Source organism: Mustelus asterias, chromosome 2, assembly GCF_964213995.1.
Source record: "Mustelus asterias chromosome 2, sMusAst1.hap1.1, whole genome shotgun sequence".
Lineage (NCBI taxonomy): Eukaryota > Metazoa > Chordata > Chondrichthyes > Carcharhiniformes > Triakidae > Mustelus > Mustelus asterias.
Genome location: NC_135802.1, coordinates 77,782,268 through 77,804,338, shown reverse-complemented (window position 1 = coordinate 77,804,338; position 22,071 = coordinate 77,782,268). Strand labels below are relative to the sequence as shown.

Here is a 22,071-nt window from a genome sequence, read left to right as displayed (position 1 = left end):
CTAACCTGGCAGCCAAACTCAGACCTGGAACAAGGACAAATTTTTCAGATGATAACATTTCACCAGCTACGAATGGAAATGTTTTTGTTTTTGATATAAACCGTTCAACAAAAAAGATCTTCTCTGCTTTAGTGAAACAATAAGATTTGAGTAAAATTAGGCTTATTGCCTTTGCATGGTGCAAGTTGCCTATAAAATAATAAACAGTGGAAGGAACATGTATTTTAAGAAACTTTTATATTGGATTTGGAAACGAGCATATTTGATTTACATGAGATAACATTTCCCTGAAATATTTGGTTTGGGCTGCAGACTGGCACAAAACTGCCAGAGGCTATTTCACTTCAGATTCCTCCACCACTATACACAAACACAACTGGTTAGGATCCAATGCAACAACTACCATTACACTCACCAGAAAACAATTATGTATCCTTGAAACACGCTCTGCTAATAGGATCCGACAAAAAATGCTCCTGGAATACAGCAGAAAGTTGATCCAAGCCAAGGGAAAGTGGAATTAAACTATTTTGAGAAGGAGTCACAGTTCATTAATCTAGTTTAAAGCAATACTCAACGGACCAAAATCCAACTTTAGTTTGCTCAACCTTACAGTCTTCTGTGATCCACTACACGCTGGAAGAGCCTGAAGGTTGAAAAGGCAAAAGAGAGATAATTGAAGTTTAGGTTTTTCGTAACAGTTGAGAAAATACACAGTGGCAAAGAAGCAGCAATAATAATGGATAGGATGCAGGAGACCAATGCAAATCTCAATGATTTGTATCATTTTTTATAATGATATTAAGGTGGCAATCACATAAATGGCTGGGTAAACATGCTGTGGGTCCATTTATTGAGACTAGGCACATGGAAATGTATGTTCAAAGGTATAAAGCTTGAAGCCACCAGTAACAGTGCTGTGTGCTCTGCTTAAAAGTAAAAACAAAATTAAACGAGATTGCATGACATAGATCTCCTTCTGGTGATGTGATTCTCCTATGCATTAATGGCATATTACAACATACCCCTTTCTTTTTAAAGATATCCCCCCCCCCTTCCGAAGATGTATAGCTATTTACAATACATGTTCATGTTTAGTGACCTTTATGCAAGTGTATAAGATTAGTGAATCTATGACACTCGAAAGCATAATGGAAATCTGCTGACACAAACAGATCTTGTAACAGAAACCTTGCCTGGAGGTTTCTTTAATTGCTCACAGTAATCTGTGGCATTATCATTCTTGGATGTTATTCCTGGTTGCATTTGAGATGTTGTTTTTGCAGTATGACTGGATGGCGGTTGAGGAGCTGGAATGGACCTGATTTGTCCCCGGTTGTGTCTCACCATTGCACCTTCGTGTGTATGAACTTCAGACGCCCTTGGGTCTGAACACATCTTTGTCACATCAGCCGGTTTTCATGTACCTTCTGTGGGATTCAGGATGCAAACATGTTACAACTCGAAACTTGGCAATTCTATACCCGCATTTTTATCGTGCACATTGGTGATTTTCTCTTGCAGTTTTAAAAATTGCTTTCTCATTTCTGAATAAGTAGAATGGGTAAGAGTAGGTTCATTGGTAAGCTTTGGTCTGCAAAAAATTAGCTCTGCTGGTGATGGAATAGTTGCACTTAAAAGTGTCACTCACAGATATAATATTGCAATGTGCAGATCTTGCTAGGACTGTCTATATTTGAGAATGAGAGATTTCACTGTACAAATCATTTGTTCAGCTAGGCCATTAGACCTAGGGTAATGAGGAAAAGGAGTACTATGATTGACATTCCACTTCTCACACATGTCCTGAAACAGCTTACCAATAAATTGCACACCGTTGTCAATAATGGCCTCTCGGGGCACACCAAATAAACTGTAAATAGCACGTCGAGTGTGTGCAACAGTTGCATTTGATATATTGTGCAATAGTTGAATAATGGGGTATTTGGTGAAGTAGTCGATGATGATGGTGGAGTCAGTGCCATGGACATGAAAGAGGCCAGACTTTTCACCAGGAATGTGCAGGAACATTATATGAAATCAATGGTTCTTTTTGTGGACTTGCATAAGCTCTTGACATGCCTCGCACATCTTGATGAAGACTTCAAAGTTCCTACCCGGCTAACAGACTATCTCTCTTGCGAGTCTTCTTGTCCAATCCATGCATGTGTGGGTGAGTGATAACATCCATATTTCCACAAGTTGATGGTGGGAATCATGTGTTCCCCATTCTTCATCTCATTGTGCACATCATTGTCATGTTTTGGTTTTGTCAGTCACCTCGTGTATGTGTTTCTGACAGGATACCGGATGGTCATTCTTATTGCTTGAAGGTACCCATTTTGTATGGTCTGTTTGAATCTGTGAATGGCCTTTTGCTCTAGGCATTGCCACTACCAATGACCCTTTGTGCCACATGCTTTGCCAAATTGATGGAAAGCTGAGCATTTCCATGGTACGTGCATACTAGTAAGTGTGTCAACATTGGGGTTGCATTTCGGACTTGTGAGCTCTGTTCACCTACATGGATCACTTCATACTTGTGCCCATCCATGAGTACCTCTTCGATGCTTTATCTTTTGGGTATGTCTAGCAGATCTTTCCGGCATTCGTCCATGGAAGTGGATGCGATCACCAAGTATATAATTCTTTGCACTAACTCTGCTTCCAAAAAAATCACTTCACCTTGTTTCTCTGCATCTGCTGACGAAGTGATCTATGGATTCTGCAGGCTGTTGTCAAAATGACATGAATTTTAGTCGATGAATACAAAAGTTTGATCCGATTGTGAAATGGTCTGCTGGTTTGGTCAATATCTTTTGGGGATCCTTTAGCTCTCTTGACGTGTTCAGCCTTGGTACACTTTCATTTCCAATTTATGACTGCCTTATCGGGTTCAGACACACCTGAATCAGAAAACCATAGCTCTGTTAGCTATTTAAACATTCTGAATTTGGATGGTAGGTCAGTTGCATCCCAATTTAAATGAGGGAATCTTGTGGACTTTCTGACATTATTTTTTGACCTTCCTCCTCCTTTTATCCAATTTATTATTCAACAACCCATTATAATTGCAACCATTTTTGGGCTGGACTTTTTTAGGGTCTTTTTGTTTGACTCTCCCTTACTCACAATTAATCTGCTCCACACCCTGGCCACTGAGTTAACCAAGTCCTCTCAACACTCGAACCTACCAGCTTACAGGTGATGGGCCTGCTGGTGATGCGGTTCCAGTGTCTGGACCGGTCTGGAGGGTGCCCTATAATATAGCCCCTAGTGGATCTCCCACGTCATTGTGCTCCCCAGAAGCTGGCGTTGCGCAAGAGAGACCACCTGGACCTGGAGGAGATGGAGGAGCACCACATCTCCTCAGAGGAGGAGGAGGGCAGTGAGGGTGACCATGCAGAGGATTAGATGGAAGAAGACCTGGGCCAAAGCAGTAGGAATGGCCTCATAGCATCTTGCTTTGGGGATAAGCAGGACTAGGAGCGACTAGCTCTTCCACCATGAGGACTAACATCTAACCAGTCATGTGGTGCCAGCGGTATGTTCCCAAGCTGTTGCCAGGCATCATGAATCGAGCACTGAAGCCATTGGCTGGACTCTGCAGGAGAATGATGCTGACTTACATTGAGGACAGAGCGATGCTCCTCTTATCCTCAGTGATATGTCTGACTCCTGCCTGACAGAGAGACAACGCGTCCTGCCATCAAATGGGCTTATCATAGGGCTCAGAAACATGGAATTCACAGTGTCAGTTAATACAAGCCCCACCCATGTTGGGGGTCCTGGTGTTCACATCCATCTTACAGCCAGGGTGGGCAGCCTGGCAGCACCTCAACAGCCCTTGGCCTTGTGATCACTCGAGAACAATGCTAGACATGAGAGGAGTGCACTTTGATGGAATGAAATTAGAGATTTTACCCTTCCATTGATGGGAGTTGGGGGTGGGGGGGGGCATGCCAGCAAAAGCACCACCTTACTGTGTCGCAGGCGAGGGAAAGAAATAACACTGCCATTCTCGCACTTTACAGGGATGAGGCACTGGGTGAGCCGGTGGTTGCCTCAGGCATGAACAAACAGGGTGGAGGCTCTTTGGGTGAACGAAGTAAGATTTAATGCTAAACATTCAATACAAAATGGTGACCTATCTACAATAGTGCCTTATTCACCAGTGCCCACTAAGTGCCTACGGTTTCTTAATCTTCCTCACCCTTGTGCTACGTCTAGGTGTACCCCCAGGAGCCACAGCTGAAAGTAAGGCGGCCTGCTGACTTCCACACCCATCTGCCTGAGATGACCTTGGCAGGCGTACCCTGGGGGGCCGGGACCTTGAGGGTCTAGGCCTGCTTTCAGGCAGCATGGATGTTTGACTGCTTCCCTTCTTAGTGTCAGGGGCTGGAAGTGTGTTGTCCACAGGGAGGTGGTGTCAGATTGGCCCAGGGTTGTCTGGCTAGAGGGCCCCAGGCTGTACTCCTGCTGATCCTCTTCCCTTCAGGTTCCTGGAGGCCCATGTGTTCCATGGGGGTGAGATCCAAAAGCTCCACCAGTGGTATCCCACCAGTTCCTGCACCATGCAGTCAAAGCTTTACACCATGGAGACCATGTCCTCTTTTGCGAATTTCAAGTATTCCAATTTTCCACAAACACAATGTTCAGAGCATCAATGAACCTAGTTTACTGGTTGTTTTTTCCAGGGTCTTGCATATTATTGTATTAAATTAAGAAATGAAATATGGCCCAGAGTTATTGTTGGTAGGTATCTTCCCTCAGACAATGGGTGGAATTTTATGTCCTCCCCAATGGCAGGATTGCTGGCACGGGGCAGGAGGTGGGAGCATTTAATCAGGAAGGTGGGGGCCCTGCCACCTTTCTGCTTTCTTGAGTACGTGATGGGGAGGTCTGTGACTGGCCTTCCTGCCTCGTCACCAATAAAAGCGTTCAAGTGGAAAATTAATAATCCCTTAACGGCTTTATCCTGCCACAGCAGGTATTCACCCAGTCGCAGGTGGGGAAGGGGGAAGCTTACCATGTGGGGAGCACAACAAGCAAATGCTGGCATGTTTGCCTGCAGGCTCCTGGATCAAAAATGAGGATAAGGCTGAAGTCAACAAGAACATATATGGTCACTTTTCATTTACACCTTAAGCTCTGGACCTAGGTATGTAACATGAGTAATGTTACCAACATCTGCTCCACATTGTTTGACCTTTAATCTGCTCTTTTACTAAAAAAAGAAAAACAGGCTTTATTATTGCTGTACTTAACAGAACAATTTGTTCCATTCTCATACTGCATTTAAGCTTTGCTTTGGTGAGTTCATAATACAAGTTGACAAGTGATAATTCAAATCATTTCAGGCAGATGGGAATGTTTTGATGGACTGTTAGAACTGCTGAATGCACCAGACAGGAGGATCCAGCAACAGCTGACTTGCCTGGATCCTAAAGTGGATCTTAGGATATATTAATGTATCTGTTCTTCATAAATATAATTAATAACACTGAAGTATGGATTTGGAACTTTTTGAATTTTGAATTTCCTCTGTTGACTTAAAATGATTCGGCATCCGAGAAAAGTCTACCCTTAGAGATAATGCTCATGTTATGAAAACTAAAAAGCTTTTTATTCTACCTTTTGAGAGAACTGCTGCTTTAAGTGACTCTCAAAGGTTAATCCTTAATCTTCTCTGTACATGGAATAGAAAACGTTCTCGTGTTTGAATGGCCTCGTGTTAAAGACAAAGTTGTGGCTGTCTCCACAGGTGGGCTGTAAAGTGCTGCATTTCTTCCTCCAGTACATGCTGGGCTGCAATTACTTCTGGATGCTTTGTGAAGGGATCTACCTGCACACACTCATCGTGGTGGCGGTGTTTGCTGAGGAACAGCATCTGCACTGGTATTACCTTCTGGGCTGGGGTATGTATTACATCAGACAAACCAGAGCATGGTTCTCTTTTTCTTCTTTTTGAGATCAAAGAAACAAATGAACGACTGTTGCCAAGATTATGTTATCAAGAATTTACTCGCAGATAAATTTTGATGTACCTTATGTCATATACGTATGCAAGTATGCAGACTGTGGCAACAAAATTGGGCTCCACAGCACGTGCAGCTTCAGCACCAAAATAATGTGCCAAACGACATCTTGGTGAGGATGTTAGTATCAGCATCAGGCTGCAAGTTTACAGAGTAGACAGATCTTCATGTTGACAACAGCACTGCCATTTTCAGCGCTGTCGCTTGAGCTCTCAAACGCGTACAGTTGAATATGTGTTCTGTCTCAGGAAGTACATCCCAGAAGCACAATTTAAAGCAATCTGTAATAATTTGCAGGTTAGATGCTGATTAATATCTACTGGCTCCTGATATGAGTTGCTGGAAATGCTGGGTGATTTCCAAAGTTGTTATAGTTGGTGAAGTTTGCAGAGAGAGGTGCTGCACATAGAGAAGGTTCTTACTTCAAGCATTGACCACTTTTTCCCAGTCATGGGTGCTGTACTTGCCATTGGCCCTGAGGTTGTACCACGAGAAGCAGATGGAGCAGAAACATCAAGTAAGGAGACAAGCATATAACCACAGAGGAAGGAGGAGAGGGTGGAAGGTTCTCAGGAGGAGGCTTTACCCACCCATGGTCTTCGGGGATCATTTCCCCAACCTCCACCTAAACAAGAGCAGTATGTGTATCACTTGTGCATTACGAATGAGTTGCTCACAGAGTTCTTTCATCTCTTACAGTCAGATCTGAAGGCCCAGAGCAAGTGGCCCTGAATTTCTTCAAGCAGGTTGGAATAGGTGGCATCTTTAACCGCTCCCAAGTTCCCCACTGATGAGAGAGGCTGGGGAGGGGTGATGTGGTGGTTTGAGGGCCCAGGTCAGTTTGGAGGGGGAATGGCGGCTGCACTTACTCCTGGGGTGTGGTGGATGTGTGTTGGTTGCAGCCCCCTCACTGCACAGCACCAGCTAGGTGAAGCGGGCGGCAATCAAGGCATCCCTCGCTGCCCTTCCCTGCCGGACACCTGCCATCGCCACCCGCCCTCTTTCCTCCAGCTCTTCATATGGCAGGATGTCCACTTCACCTCCTCGCCGCTCCTCCTCCTCCTCCTCCTCACCCCTCCTCCTCCTCCTGCTCCTCCTCCTCACCTCCTGCTCCTCCTCCTCCTGCTCCTCCTGCTCCAGCTGGTCTCCCCGCTGCTGGGCAATGTTGCGCAGAGCACAGCAAACGATGATGATGTGTGAAGCACGCACAGGGTCAGACTGGAGGGTCCCCCCATAGCGGTCCAAGCAGCGGAACCGCATCTTCAGCAGGCTGATGCATTGCTGTACGATGGACTGGATGGTTGTATGGGCCTCGTTGTAGCGGGTCTCCACCTCGGTCTTGGGCCTCCGCACAGGCGTCATCAGCCATGACCTTAGTGGATATCTTTTGTCACCCAGTAGCCATCCCGGGAACACGGGCTGGTCTTCAAAGAGCCCAGGGATGTCCGACTGCCTGAGCACAAAGCTGTCATGGACACTCCCTGGCTGGCGTGCATCGACCTGCATGATCCTCATGGTCACAGACAATTTGGATGTTCAGGGAGAGGAACCCCTTCCTGTTCACAGATTGCTGTGGCCCTGCATGTGGGGCCCGCAAGGCGATGTGCGTCCCGTCCACTGTGCCCTGCACATTCGGGATTCCGGCGATGGAAGCGAAGCTGAGAGCCCGGCCTCCTGCTGTGCACGGCCCACATCGAAACTAATGAACTGCCCAGCCAGGGCATACAGGGCATCTGTGACCTGCTGCACACATCTGTGCACGGAGGCCTGGGAGATCCCAGCTAGGTCACCACTGGGTGCCTGAAATGTGCCGGAGGCATAAAGATTCAGGGCAGCAGTAACCTTCACGTCAACAAAGAGCGGGTGGACAGAGTACCCTTCGTCATCCAGTACTTCCCCGGAGCGGAGAAGCTACAACATCTCCTCTGGAGCCTTCAACGTGTCATTGATGAAGATGAACATCTCGCCAAGGCCATCCCCACACCCCCACTTCTTGCCTTCAAACAACCGCACGACCTCAAACAGACCATTGTCCGCAGCAAACTACCCAGCCTTCAGGAGAACAGTGACCACGACACCACACAACCCAGCCACAGCAACCTCTGCAAGACGTGCCGGATCATCGACACAGATGCCAACATCTCACGTGAGAACACCACCCACCAGGTACACGGTACATACTCTTGCAACTCGGCCAATGTTGTCTACCTGATACGCTGCAGGAAAGGATGTCCCGAGGCATGGTACATTGGGGAAATCATATAGATGCTACGACAACGGATGAATGAACACTGCTCGACACTCACCAGGCAAGACTGTTCTCTTCCTGTTGGGGAGCACGTCAGCGGTCACGGGCATTCAGCCTCTGATATTCAGGTAAGCGTTCTCCAAGGTGGCCTTCACGACACACGACAGCGCAGAGTCGCTGAGCAGAAACTGATAGCCAAGTTCCGCACACATGAGGGTGGCCTAAACCGGGATATTGGGTTCATGTCACACTATCTGTAATCCCCACAGCTTGCCTGGACTTGCAGAATTTCACTGGCTGTCCTGTCTGGAGACAATACACATCTCTTTGACCTGTCTTGGTGCTCTTTCCACTCACATTGTTTGTACCATTAAGACTTGATTAGTTGTAAGTATTCACATTCCAACCATTATTCATGTAAATTGAGTTTATATGCCCTGTTTGTGAACAGAATTCCCACTCACCTGACGAAGGAGCAGTGCTCCGAAAGCTTGTGGCTTTGGCTACCAAATAAACCTGTTGGACTTTAACCTGGTGTTGTTAAACATCTTACTGTGTTTACCCCAGTCCAACGCCGGCATCTCCACATCATGACCTCCCCTGTGACCAGAGAGAATTGAAAATTTGGGTCAGAGCCCCTGCAATCTCCTCCCTTGCCTCCCACAGCAGCCTAGGGCACAATTCATCCAGACTTGAAGATTTATCCACTGTTAAGGCAACCAACACCTCCAGTACTTTGTCTTTCCGCGGCCCCCCCTTCACCCCAGCAGGGTCGGGCCACCGGCTCCCCATTAGTGGGGAGCTTTTGTAAACCCTGCTGGAGTGAAACATTCCGGGCTTGGGGGGGAAACTCCAGTGGACCCGGAGTCTTCAGTCCTGGGCCCGCTAATGAGATTTAAATTCTAATTTAAATAAATTATACAGTTCCGCGCCAATTTTTGGTGCAGAGCTGACGGCGTCGGAAATCCGGCGGCCGGAGATTCACGGAGGCCATGGAGCCCAGCGGGTAGCCCACTAATCAGCCTCCACTTGAGTCTCCCGGCCTGTTGCTCTTCTAGCATCACCCCATGGACTCGAGGGGTAAATGGTTCAGGGATCCCAGTACTAATTTTCTGGTTCTGCTATGAGTGGTGGGAAAGCTAAAATTCTATAAGGTATCCAATACGATAGCAGAAAAGAAGGGAAGGACACAGGACAGAGAGAAAGAAAGAGGAAAAAAACAGAGAGAACAGAGAAAAGTGAAAGAAAAAGCAGTAAAGAGAGAAAACAGCTGGAATGCGGAAGAGGAGAACAATTAAAATTCAGCCTGACACCAGTCAAGGCACCAAGAAAAGAAAAACAAGACATATAAATGCAATTAAACAAAACTAATACAAAAAGGGAACAGCACTCCATGAAAGAGTGAAAAGCAAAACATAAAATTGATCAAGAAGTTGTTTTCATGAATCTTGTATGTTTTCAAAGTGAGATTGGTAACCCCCATATCCGGATTAATTCTGGATCCTGACCCAATGCCTCAATTATGTTGTTCTCATGATGTAATTTTTAAATTCAAATAGCCAAGTTGGGCAGGAGGCCTGAACCCCTCCAGCAAGCTGGAGCTGCCTGCCTGGTGCCAGAGGCAAAGCCAGGCAGTAGCCATGTTGGAGCCTGCCATTGTCTTGCTGAAGGGGGCAGGTAATTCCTTACCAACAGTGCGCACAGAGATAAAGGGGCCGTGCAGAAACAATGAATGCCAGTCACTTGCACCGGCTCAAATAGATCCATGAGAAAGCAGTTTTGACACAAAAGTAAGTAAACTCTACTTGGTTCTAAGGCAAATCCAAAAGCTGCACGCTAAAGTGCACCAGACTGTTCATGTTCACCAAAGTAAAACTAAAAAATTCCATTCTGTGCGGGACAGGCCCTTTACAAGCTTCATGCGGAGCTTAATGGACTGTTAATAGGCAGCGAGCGGTTACCCACTCTTTTGCCCCCTCCCCCAACGCCCAAATTCTCCCAGAGGCATAGGGATCTGGAGATGGCCCCTGGGACTTCTGATGTAAGATCATGCCCATACTGAATCCAAGGCCGGAATTTCCTCGCTGTTCACACCAGCGGGATTCTCTGGTCCCATTGCAGTAAACGCAGATTTGGATAAGCGCCAAATTCTCCATCCTTGCTTGCAGCAGCAGCGGGGCGTGAACGGTCGCAAGATTCCGGCCTAGATGTTTTGAAAATGTGGCCCATACTTTGGACCAAAATTTTCCGAGCATTTAATTTCTTCTTATACTCTTCTCAGTAATAAATCATATTCAATTTGAACATAAAGTAAATTCTCAGTTCTTAGTGTTAATGTCCTGTATTTATTATGATGTTTGATGAAAAAGGATCTGTTCCAATCAGTTCATTTACTTCGAAGGTGATGTTCTGCTAAAATTGAAACTTTAAACTTTATAACCTGAATTTTCTCGGTATAGGTTGATGGAAAGAATGCGATTTTCCAATGTGCACTGGTGGGGTGGGTGGTTGTGACAAAGTGTATTATTTGATGATGTATTCTTTAAAAATTAAAGTGCAAAGAGTGCAAACTCTAACATCTAACAACTTCTCTTCCAGGATTTCCTTTAATACCAGCCACCATTCATGCAGTGGCCAGGATGAAATATTTTAATGACAAGTAAGTTATTTTTTAACTCCCTTCTTCTAGTTTTCTCTCCTCTGTTTAAGGCTCCAATTGATGCTAATTCTCAGCTTAACAAACATACCACTCGCTATTGCAAATTGTCACTTTTTACAAAATTGGAACGTTAAATTAGTCCAAAAAAATGAGATTAATTTATTCTGATGGTGATGGGCCTGGGATTGTTTGGGTTTCTTCATGATTGGTAGCAGTTTGTCAGTCATTCCTCTCAGTACGGCCCTGGCTGTTTGATATTTTTGCTTCTAAATTTCACCCACTAATTCCAAGCTCAGAGTTTGAGTTGAGTTTGTTGCTGTGCTTTTGACTAAATGATTGCTTATCCCAACAGTTTAGTGATTTTCTTCAGTCTCTCCCTTTTTCCACCTGGCTTCACCAGGCTGCTCTCATTGACTTTCTGGACTGCTTCTTAATTTTCTTGGTCAGGTGACCTATTGACTTTCTGTCCTGCCTTTGTTCTAATCCACCGTCTCTCTGTGCAGAGCTGAATAGGATTGAAACATGTTTTAAAAGGAACAAAGGGGGAAAGAAAGAAAAGACAAACATGAGACTTCAAGAAAGAAATAAAGAAAAGAACTTGACAGGAAATGAAAAGAAAGGAAATAAGGAGTGTGTGAAATAGAAGAGATGAACCACAGAGATTTGCAGCATATTGGTCCATTGTATCTCTGCTATCTCTTTACTAAAGCAATCCAAAACTAATTGTACTGCCCTATTACATATGAACATAGGAGCAGGAGTAGGCCACTGAGTTGCTTGAGCCTGCTCTGCCCATTTAATATGATAATCGCTGGTCTGATTGTAAAGTCAACTGCACAATGCCGCCTACCCCCAATAAATCTTCACCCCCTCACTTATCAACAATCTATCTACCTCTGCCTTAAGAATATTTAAAGACTCTGTTTCTACCGTCTTTTGAAGAAGGGTTCCAAAGACTCATGATCTCTGAGAAGAAGAATTTCTCCTCAACTCTCTCTTAAACGGGCAACCCTTTATTTTTAAACACACTCTAAAGAACTGGAAGTGCCATTCAGAACACATCAGCCAAGGTCTCCAGATGGTTGTGGTATGCTGTGCTCTACACAACATTACCAAGCCTGGACCTGCAGGAAGCTCAAGAAGCAGAGCACATAATTCAAGGATTTGAAGCAGGAAAAAGAAGGAGTGGGAGGAAGATGAGAAGGCACAAGGTGATACAAGCACACATTGCTGCCTGCAATGCCCTGATTATGCAAGATACACTTAGGTTCCATCAATGCAAATAAAGAGAGTAGGGGATAAAATGCAGCAAATTCTTGATCACAAAACTGTCAGAGGTAGAACTATTGAACTGAATGGTGCCGTGCATGTTATCACAGAAACATCATATGGGGCTGCAGAGCTTGCAAGGACAGCCAATGGGCGGCATGGTGGCACAGTGGTTGGCACTGCTGCCTCACAGTGCCAGGGACCCGGGCTCGATTCCGAGCTTGGGTCACTGTCTGTGCAGAGTCTACATGTCCTCCCCGTGTCTGCGTGGATTTCCTCCGGGTGCTCTGATTTCCTCCCACTGTCCGAAAGACTGGTCAGATGCTTGGCCGTTTTAAATTCTCCCTCAGTGTACCCGAACAGGTGCTGGAGTGTGGTGACTTCAATGCAGTGTTAATGTAAGCTGACTTATCACACTAATAAATAAACTTTAAACAATTTTCTCTCATACCCAGTAGAGGTCTGACTTGCTCACGTGTCAAGTGCTTTTGTGAGATCCACAAAATCAAGGTCGACTCGTGTTTGCTGCTCTTTGCAATTCCCTTGAAGCTGACATATGGTTAAGAACATGTTTACTGTTGATCTACTGGCTCTGAAGTCAGATTGTGCCTCTGGGTATATTTTGTTGGCTAGTTGATGAGATTCACTAAGATGACTATGAAAATGTTCTGCCAAGTGTCTCTGAGGAATGAGATATTCCGCTGCTTCTTGTAATCCGCTCAATTGACTCTGTTCTTGTGTGAACAGAATGTTATTTGTGTCATTCATAAAAAGAATTTTTAAAAAATGTCAAGGGGAGTTTCATAGTATCTTCGAAACATTTCCTTTGTTCTCCTCTGGAACATTGGCCATTTGAGAATTGAAAGAACAGAATCTGGCAAGGGAGACACATTTTGGCCATTTGGATACAGTGCCCGTAGTTAATTTTGTAGGAATTTTCCTGACTGTTTGTGGAACCGGCTATGAAAAGGACACCAGCATTTATTTTGCTAGTCTGGTGGATGTGGCAGAGGCACTGCTGATAGAATTTCTCTCGCGCTCTTGTGTCACTGACACAGTTGGTGTCTCATTGCAGTACAGGAGCACGGTGATGACAACTGCTCTGTTACACCAGGACTTTTGTTTACTTCGAAACATAGAACCATAGGATTTCTTTCGTACAGAAGTAGGCCATTCGGCCCATCGAGGCTGCACCGACAACAATCCCACCCAGGCCTTATCCCCATAACACCTGCTAATCTTCCCGACAATAAGGGGCAATTTAGCATGGCCAATCCACCTAGCCCACACATCTCTGGACTGTTGGGGGGAAACTGGAGCACGTGGAGGAAACCCACACAGACACCGGGAGAACATGCAAACTCCACACAGTGACCCCAGGCCGGAATTGAACCCAGGTCCCTGACGCTGTAAGACAGCAGTGCTAACTACTGTGCCACACTTGCAGAGGTCTTTGTCGTCAAACATTTGCTGCTGTACTTTGTGGAAGGCTGAGCTGACCTAGCTGATCTGGTAATGGATCTCCTCATCAATGGTGGCCTTTGGAGTGAGGTAGCTGCCAAGGAATGGAAGGTACTCAACATATTCCAGTCTGTCTCCATCAACATAAATGGGAGGTGGAATATTTGGCTGATCAGGTGTGGGTTGATATGAATTTTGTTTTGATAATATTCAAGGACAGGCTGAGTTTCTTGTATGCGGAGTTGAAGAGATAAGAATGGCTTGAAAATCTGGTGCAGAGTGAGCAATGATACTGCAGCTATTCACAAACTGTGGCCCACATGAGTCTGTGGTGGTCAGTTGAGTTTTGGCATGCAGGCAACCGAGATTAAGAGTTTTCCAAGTATTTAATGGAGAGCAGATGATTGTTGACGAGCCACTGTCGGGTCGATTGTAAATATTATAGGGGCTGTCACACAGCCTTGGTTGACCTCAGTCTGGATTTTAACGTATCTATTAATGATCTCCTCCTGAAGACACCTGCAGTCATATCACCGTGAAGCTCTTGAAAGATTATGATGAAGTTTCTCGGACATCCAAATATCTGGTGCACACTCTACAGAGCCTAGCGATTTACTGAGTCAAATGTTTTGGTCAGATCGATGAATGCAATGAGAAATTCCTGATGTTGTTCTCAACATTTTTATTAGATTGGCCTGGCCATCAAGACCATGTCAGAGGTTCCTCTGAAAGCTCTAAACCTGCATTATCTCTGGAAGGATTTCCTCAGTCACAGGAAGTAGGTGATTCAGGAGAATTGGGATTTTACCTGCTGTGACGAGAGGGAAATACCTCGTTCCCATAGCATGTCTTCTTGAAGGTAGTTACAATTGTCTCATTCCTGAAGTTGGGATGGGGGAAGTTTCTTTTCCTCCCAAACCAATACAAAGGATGAGTTTATGGAGTCTTGATGTGAGCCAAAGTCCATCCGTTTTGGAAACCTCAGCCGGGATATCATCAGGGCCACAGGCTTTGTTATTTTGCATCTGTTTGATTGTTTGTTGCAACTCTCCCATTGATGGTGGTTCACCCATAGATTCTACCCAGCATACAGAGGGATAGCCTGGGGAGTATCAGCTTCCACTGTGGATTCATGGTTGAGAAATTGCTGAAAATGTTTTTTTTCAGTGTTGACAGATTACATTGTCATCCTTAGGAAGAGAGCCATCATCCTATAAGCCAAGGGGATCTTGTCCGTATGGCCTTGGTCCATAGGTGGCCCTAGTGGCTTCAGAAAAGCTTTGCATGTCACGGACAGCATATTGTTGGACCTCTTGGGCTCTCTTAGAGTCATAGACTTTTTTTTAAAACCCCGAAGCTAATCCCAACTGCCCGCATTTGGCCCATATCCCTCTATACCCATCGTACCCATGTAACTATCTAAGTGCTTTTTAAAAGACAAAAAATACCCGCCTCTACTACTACCTCTGGCAGTTTGTTCCAGACACTCACCACCCTCTGTGTGAAAAAATTGCCCCTCTGGACCCTTTTGTATCTCTCCCCTCTCACCTTGAACCTATGCCCTCTAGTTTTAGACTCCCCTACCTTTGGGAAAAGATATTGACTGTCTACCTTGCCTATGCCCCTCATTATTTTATAGACCTCTATAAGGTCACCCCTCAGCCCTCCAGAGAAAAAAGTCCCAGTCTATCCAGCCTCTCCTTATAACTCAAACCATCAAGTCCTGATAGCGTCCTAGTAAATCTTTTCTGCACTCTTTCTAGTTTAATAATATCCTTTCTATAATAGGGCGACCAGAACTGAAAACAGTATTCCAAGTGTGGCCTTACCAATGTCTTCCCACCGCTTATCCTCTATCCTGGATTTGCATTTGGGCTTTAACCTTATGCTATTGGAATTCTACCTCCCTGCTCTCAACCTTGCCCCTCGCCTGAGGTGTGGTGATCCTCAGGTTAAATAACTACCAGTCCGCTCTCTCTCTCTTAAAGGGGAAAGCAGCCTATGGTCATCTGGGACTATGGTGACTTTACCCCTTATTTGGAATACTGCCTTCTTGTCTTAACCTTGGTTGTTCTGCTAGACAATCAAGGCTGCTGATTTTTGTTCCAGAGGGTCACATATTTCAACATTATTTGCCTTAAACCAGTCCTGGCAATATCAGTGCTCAAACTCAATGATCTGGACACAGGAGTCTAGTACAGCTGACTTTATTCGATTATGATGTTCTGAAATCAAGTTGGATATGTGATATAACAACAAAGATGGTGATCCTGCAGTGAGTGTTTCCCCAGCCAGGGAAAAGTTGGGTGGCCTACTAATAGGGCACCTTTCTAGGGCATCCTTCCCATTTGGAGAGAGCAGATGGTATCCTGACAATGACTGCTCAGTCTCAGATGCCATTGCCCACAAATACATCTGTCTCAACACAGGTGCCCAACAACTTTCAACCTACTTTCTGTGATTTTTGACTAGGAACTGGCAGGTTCACAGCTCTACCCCTGTTGCCAGTACTCCATTGCCACAGGACCTGACAAATGAACCCTGGTAGAAAGCTATGCATGACTTTGCTTAAGGTGAGAACCTTGAGGGTGTTGTCATTGTCCATATGACCTTGACCGATTGACGGGTGGTGTGTCGAACCCATTCTGACCCAGACCACCTTGCTGCTATAGCTTTCTTTCATCTGCACAGCTGGTAAGATGCAGTCTTCTTTTGTCTGCTCTGCCATTTGAGGCCTTTTTGAACTGCACTTTCTCCCAATCAAAAGTGACCCTACCAGGAACAAGGAGCTTCTAATGGCATTGATCAACACATCTTCAGAATGCACAAGCCTTCCCACTATATCAAGACTTGTGCACTTGAGCGCTACAGTGAGGAACTCCTTGTCCTCTGTACATCATCATCTTGATGTAGTGGAGAGACATTACCAAAATGACAGTATTTTCAGGAGTATTGAACTCTTCTAGGATTGCATATTGCATTAGTTTATAATATAATCTTACTTTTGATTCAAGAAACAATTTGCAAAGGAAATACTGCAAGAAGGAGTAATTTGGCGATACTGAATTGAATTGAGTAAATAAGAGGTCAGTACATGCAAATTAATTACACATAACAAGTTGTTCAATACGGACTTACAGACAATACTTTCTTTCACGTGGATGTAAAGAATTACCTGTGTGGAGTTCATAGAGGTGGAGCCAGGAGGAGGATTCCAAGTCCATAATGGACTCCGTGTAATTTTAGATTCTTGAATTAAAACAGCCAGAAAATCAGAAGGCAGCTCTTCATGCTTATCTGTTTCGTATGGGTTGCACACAGGCAATCGCTTACACTCTGGGTCAAAAGAGAAAATATTCCCATTCATGTCTCAGTTGAATTCACCAGTTGTGGAGCTCCTAATTAATGTGAATGCTAAACGATTCGCCGTGTGTCCAGCTATGAGTAATTTCCTCTCTATTCCTTTCATGGACAAAGTGTTTGACTGAATTGCATTGCCAAAATTAATCATAATTTGAATGAGAACAAATGTTTGTTAAAATTGTTGAATAACATAAATAGAACATATATATTTGCTGCAGTATCCCTTCGATAAATGTCAGCATTTAAAATCCAGTAACAATATTGTTTGCAGCTCTCTGTGGATGAAACACAAAGAGGGATGGAGCTCAGCTCGGTTCAATAATCAGCCACACAGTATGCATCTTCTAAGCTGCTGCCTCTGGCATCAACTGTTTATATGCACGATATGTGTCCAGCACAGTAATGACATGGAAAAGGGAGATTAGCATACTGAAAGCACCCATTGTTAAATGTTCTGCAAATACAGTTGTCCTTCACCATACCGTGTTCTAAAGCATTACCAAGTGCAATATAATAAATGTCTTATAGGTTACCATCAGCAAAAGAATATAAAGCATCCTTCCCACAGAATACCCTCACCACAGAGTGCCTTTGATATGATTCCTCCAGACAGCAATGGTTTGATAATAATCCAACAAAGAATTCAGAAGAAACTTCTTTACCATGAAAGTGTGTAGAATGTGGCACTCACTACCGTAGGGTGAGGTTGAAGTGAATGGCACAGAATAATTTAAGGGGGTTCTAGATAAATACATAAAGGGGAAAGAAATAGGAGGCTATGGTGGTGGTGTTTAATGATGTAGAATGGGGAGGAGACTGATGTTGACTATAAATATTAGGAAGGACCTGTTGAGCTAAGTGGACTGTTCTTGTGCTGTTCAAATGAACAGGGAGCAGGAATAGGCCATTCAGCCCCTTGAGCCTGCTCCGCCATTTAATGAGATCATGGCTGATCTGATAGTAACCTCAAATCTGCATCCTGCCTACTCCCAATAACCTATCGCCCCCTTGCTTTCCAAGAATCTATCCACCTCGACCTTAAAATTATTCAAGGTCTCTGCTTCCACTACGTTCTCAGGTAGAGAACTCAAAAGACTTACAACCCTCTGAGAGAAAAATAAAATCACCTCATCTCTGTTTTAAATTGGTGGCCTTTATTTTGAAGCAGTGACCCCGAGTTCTAGAATCTCCCACAAGAGGAAACATCCTTTCCACATCCACTCTGTCAAGACCCCTCAGGAACTTGTATACTTCAATCAAGTTGCCTCTTATTCTTGTAAACTCCAACAGATACAAGCCTAGCCTGTCTTTCCCACCCATTCCAGGTAATAGTCTGGTAAACCTTCTCTGAACTGCTTCCAATCTTTCTTTAACTAAGGTGATCAATACTGTGAACAGTACTCCAAGTGTAGTCTCACTAGTGCCCAGTATGACTGAAGCATAACCTCCCTACTTCAGTACTGTATTCAATTATCCTCGCAATGAATGATAACATTCTATTAGCCTAATTACTTTCTGTATCTCCATACTAGCCTTTTATGATCCATGTATTTGGACAGCCAGGTCCCTCAGCACCTTAGAGCTCTGCAATCTCTTGCCATTTGGATGATAAGCATATTTTTTATTCTTCATGCCAAAATGGACAATTTCACATTTTTCCACATTATACTCCATTTGTCAGATCTTTTCCCACTCACTTAACTTATCTATATCTTTTTATAGCCTCCTTGTGTCCACTTCACAACTTACTTTCTTAATTATCTTTATGGTCAACAACAAATTTGGCAACCATTCCTTCAATCTCTTCATTCAAGCCATTTATATGAATTGTAAACAGGTAAGATCCCAGCACTGATCCCTGTGGCACACCACTTGTCAGATCTTGCCAACCTGATTAAGACCCATTTATGCCTACTCCCTGTTTCCTGTTAGCCAACCAAGCTTCTAACCATGCCAATATGTTACTCCTTCTACCATGCACTTTTATTTTCCGCAATAACCTTTGATGTGATACTTTATCAAATGTCTTCTGAAAATCTAAGTTTTAAATATATTTATTAGTGTCACAAGTAGGCTTACATTAACAGTGCAATGAAGTTACTATGAAAATCCCCTAGTCGCCACACTCCAGCGCCTGTTTGGGTACACTGAGGGAGAATTTAGCATGGCCAATGCACCTAAACCAGTACAGTATATCTACTGGTTCCCTTTCATCTACAGCACCTGCTACGTTATCAAAGAACTCCCATAACTCCCATGGGCGGCACGGTAGCACAGTGGTTAGCACTGCTGCTTCACAGCTCCAGGGGCCTGGGTTCTATTCCCGGCTTGGGTCACTGTCTGTGTGGAGTTTGCACATTCTCCTTGTGTCTGCGTGGGTTTCCTCCAGGTGCTCTGGTTTCCTCCCACAGTCCAAAGATGTGTGGGTTAGGTTGATTGGCCATGCTAAAATTGCCCTTTAGTGTCCTGAGATGCGTAGGTTAGAGGGATTAGTGGATAAAGTATGTAGGGATAAGAGGGTAGGGCCTGGGTGGGATTGTGGTCGGTGCAGACTCGATGGGCCAAATGGTCTCTTTCTGCACTGTAGGGTTTCTATGATAAGTTGATTCAACATTATTTCTGTTTCACAAAATGATTCTGCATGATTACCTTGAACTTATCCAAGATTCCTGCGATAACTTCTTAATAATAGTTGCTAACATTTTCCCTTTGACGAATGTTAAGCTAAAAGTGACCTGTAGTTTCCCACTTTTTGTTTGAATAAGGAAGTTACATTTGCTATCTTCCAATCTACTGTGACCTTCCCTTAACCTTGAAAGTTTTGGAAGATTAAAACGAATGCATCTACTATCTCACTAAACACTTCTTTAAAGACTTTAGGATGAAGTCCACCAGGATCCTGCTCTTGTCAGTCTGCAGTTCATTCTAGTACTTCTTATGTAATGCTCCATATAGAGATTTTTTTTTGTATCTTTCCTATAAGTCTTTCTGATTACCAGTGGAGTTTGCAGCCACTCTGGAACACTTTCCCTGGGGTTACAATGGGAATCTTTTGGAACAGTTAGACAATTATACCCTCTGAGTTCTATTTAAATTCCAAGAGCAGCATAAAATATTCCTATTTTAAATGGAAATTAATCTAAAATGTTTATTGACCTTAAATGGCAATCTTTTGTTGTCTGGTCTCAGAAGACCTGCAAGTGGTGCAAGTGGATTTGACTATTTTAATCTGAGGCTGGTGCCACCTTTGGACACTGTTTCAAAATTTATTTTGGACTGCAGCATCAGTGACTCAACCATCATGGAGTGGATGCCTTTCTCTAATATTCATAGAGTCATAGAATCGTACGGTGCAGAAAAGGCCCATCAGCCCATTGAGTCTGCACCGACAATAACTACCACTAAAGTTGCTCTAATCCCGTTTACCGGCACTTGTCCCATATCCTTGAACATTACGTTTCAAGTGCTCATCCAAATACTTTTTAAAGATTGTAATGTTTCTGGCCTCCACACCCTTCCCAGGCAGCACATTCCAGGTTCTCACCACCCCTATTAGTGAAAATAATTTTTCTCAAATCCCCTCTGAATCTCCTGCCTCTCACCCTAAAACTATGCCCCCTCATGATTGACCCTTGAATCAAGGGGAGCAGCTGCTTCCTTTTCACCCTGTCCATACCCCTCATAATCTTATACATCTCATTCATGACCTGCCTCCCAGCAGCCTTCTCTGCTCTAATTTAATCAAATGTATTAGGCATGACCTCCCTTCTGACAAAGCCATGCTGACTACCCCTAATTAACCCATGCCTTCCCAAGTGGAGATGAATTCTCTCCTTCAGAATTTTCTCCAATAGTTTCCCTACTACTGACATGAGACTCACCGGTCTCTAATTTCCTGGTTCACCTCTATCAGCCTACTTGAAAAATGGAACCACACACCATCCTCCAGTCCTCTGGCATTTCCCCCGTGATGTTGAGATGCCTGCGTTGGACTGGGGTAAACACAGTAAGAAGTCTCACAACACCAGGTTAAAGCCCAACAGGTTTATTTGGTAGCACAAGCTACAAGCTTTCGGAGCGCTGCTCTTTCATCAGGTGAGTGGGAGTTCTGTTCACAAACAGGGCATAAAAAGACACAAACTTAATTTACAAGATAATGGTTGGAATGCGAGTCTTTACAGGTAATCAAGTCTTAAAGGTACAGACAATGTGAGTGGAGAGAGCGTTAAGCACAGGTTAAAGAGATGTGTATTGTCTCCAGCCAGGACAGTTAGTGAGATTTTGCAAGCCCAGGCAAGTCGTGGGGGTTACAGATAGTGTGACATGAACCCAAGATCCTGGTTGAGGCAATCCTCATGTGTGCGGAACTTGGCTATCAGTTTCTGCTCAGCGATTCTGCGTTATCGTGTGTCGTGAAGGTCGCCTTGGAGAATGCTTACCCGAAGATCAGAGGCTGAATGCCCATGACTGCTGAAGTGTTCCTCAACAGGAAGAGAACACTCCTGCCTGGTGATTGTCGAGCGGTGTTCATTCATCCGTTGCCGTAGCGTCTGCATGGTCTCCCCAATGTACCATCACATTATCTGTACCTCTCCACTCACATTGTCTGTACCTTTAAGACTTGATTACCTGTAAAGACTCGCATTCCAACCACTATATTGTAAATTGAGTTTGTGTCTTTATATGCCCTGTTTGTGAACACAACTCCCACTCACCTGATGAAGGAGCAGCGCTCCGAAAGCTTGTGGCTTGTGCTACCAAATAAACTTGTTGGACTTTAACCTGGTGTTGTGAGACTTCTTACTATGATTTCCCCGTGGCCAGAGAGGAAGTAAACTTATAAAGTGAGGGAGTAAACAAGTAAACTTGTCCCTGGGATTTGGATCAGGGTCTTGGTGAGATCAAATTAACAGGCAGAGCATCCTTTCCATTGCATCTCAGGTGGCAGAACAGGATTTCAATCATTTCGATCTTTGTATCAGGTCATTTGTCATGGATGTACTTTACGTTTGCAACATCATGAATAATTGGAA

General features: G+C 44.3%; 1 protein-coding gene across 1 annotated transcript in view; it reads left to right on the top strand.

Moving 5' to 3' along the window:
• Positions 1 to 22,071, top strand: part of calcr (calcitonin receptor) — a 304,999-nt gene that overhangs the window by 244,798 nt on the left and 38,130 nt on the right. The window contains exons 11-12 of the mRNA XM_078237649.1: positions 5,765 to 5,918; positions 10,885 to 10,945. Of these exons, the coding sequence (XP_078093775.1) occupies positions 5,765 to 5,918; positions 10,885 to 10,945 (215 nt within the window). The remainder of the gene's footprint in view (positions 1 to 5,764; positions 5,919 to 10,884; positions 10,946 to 22,071) is intronic.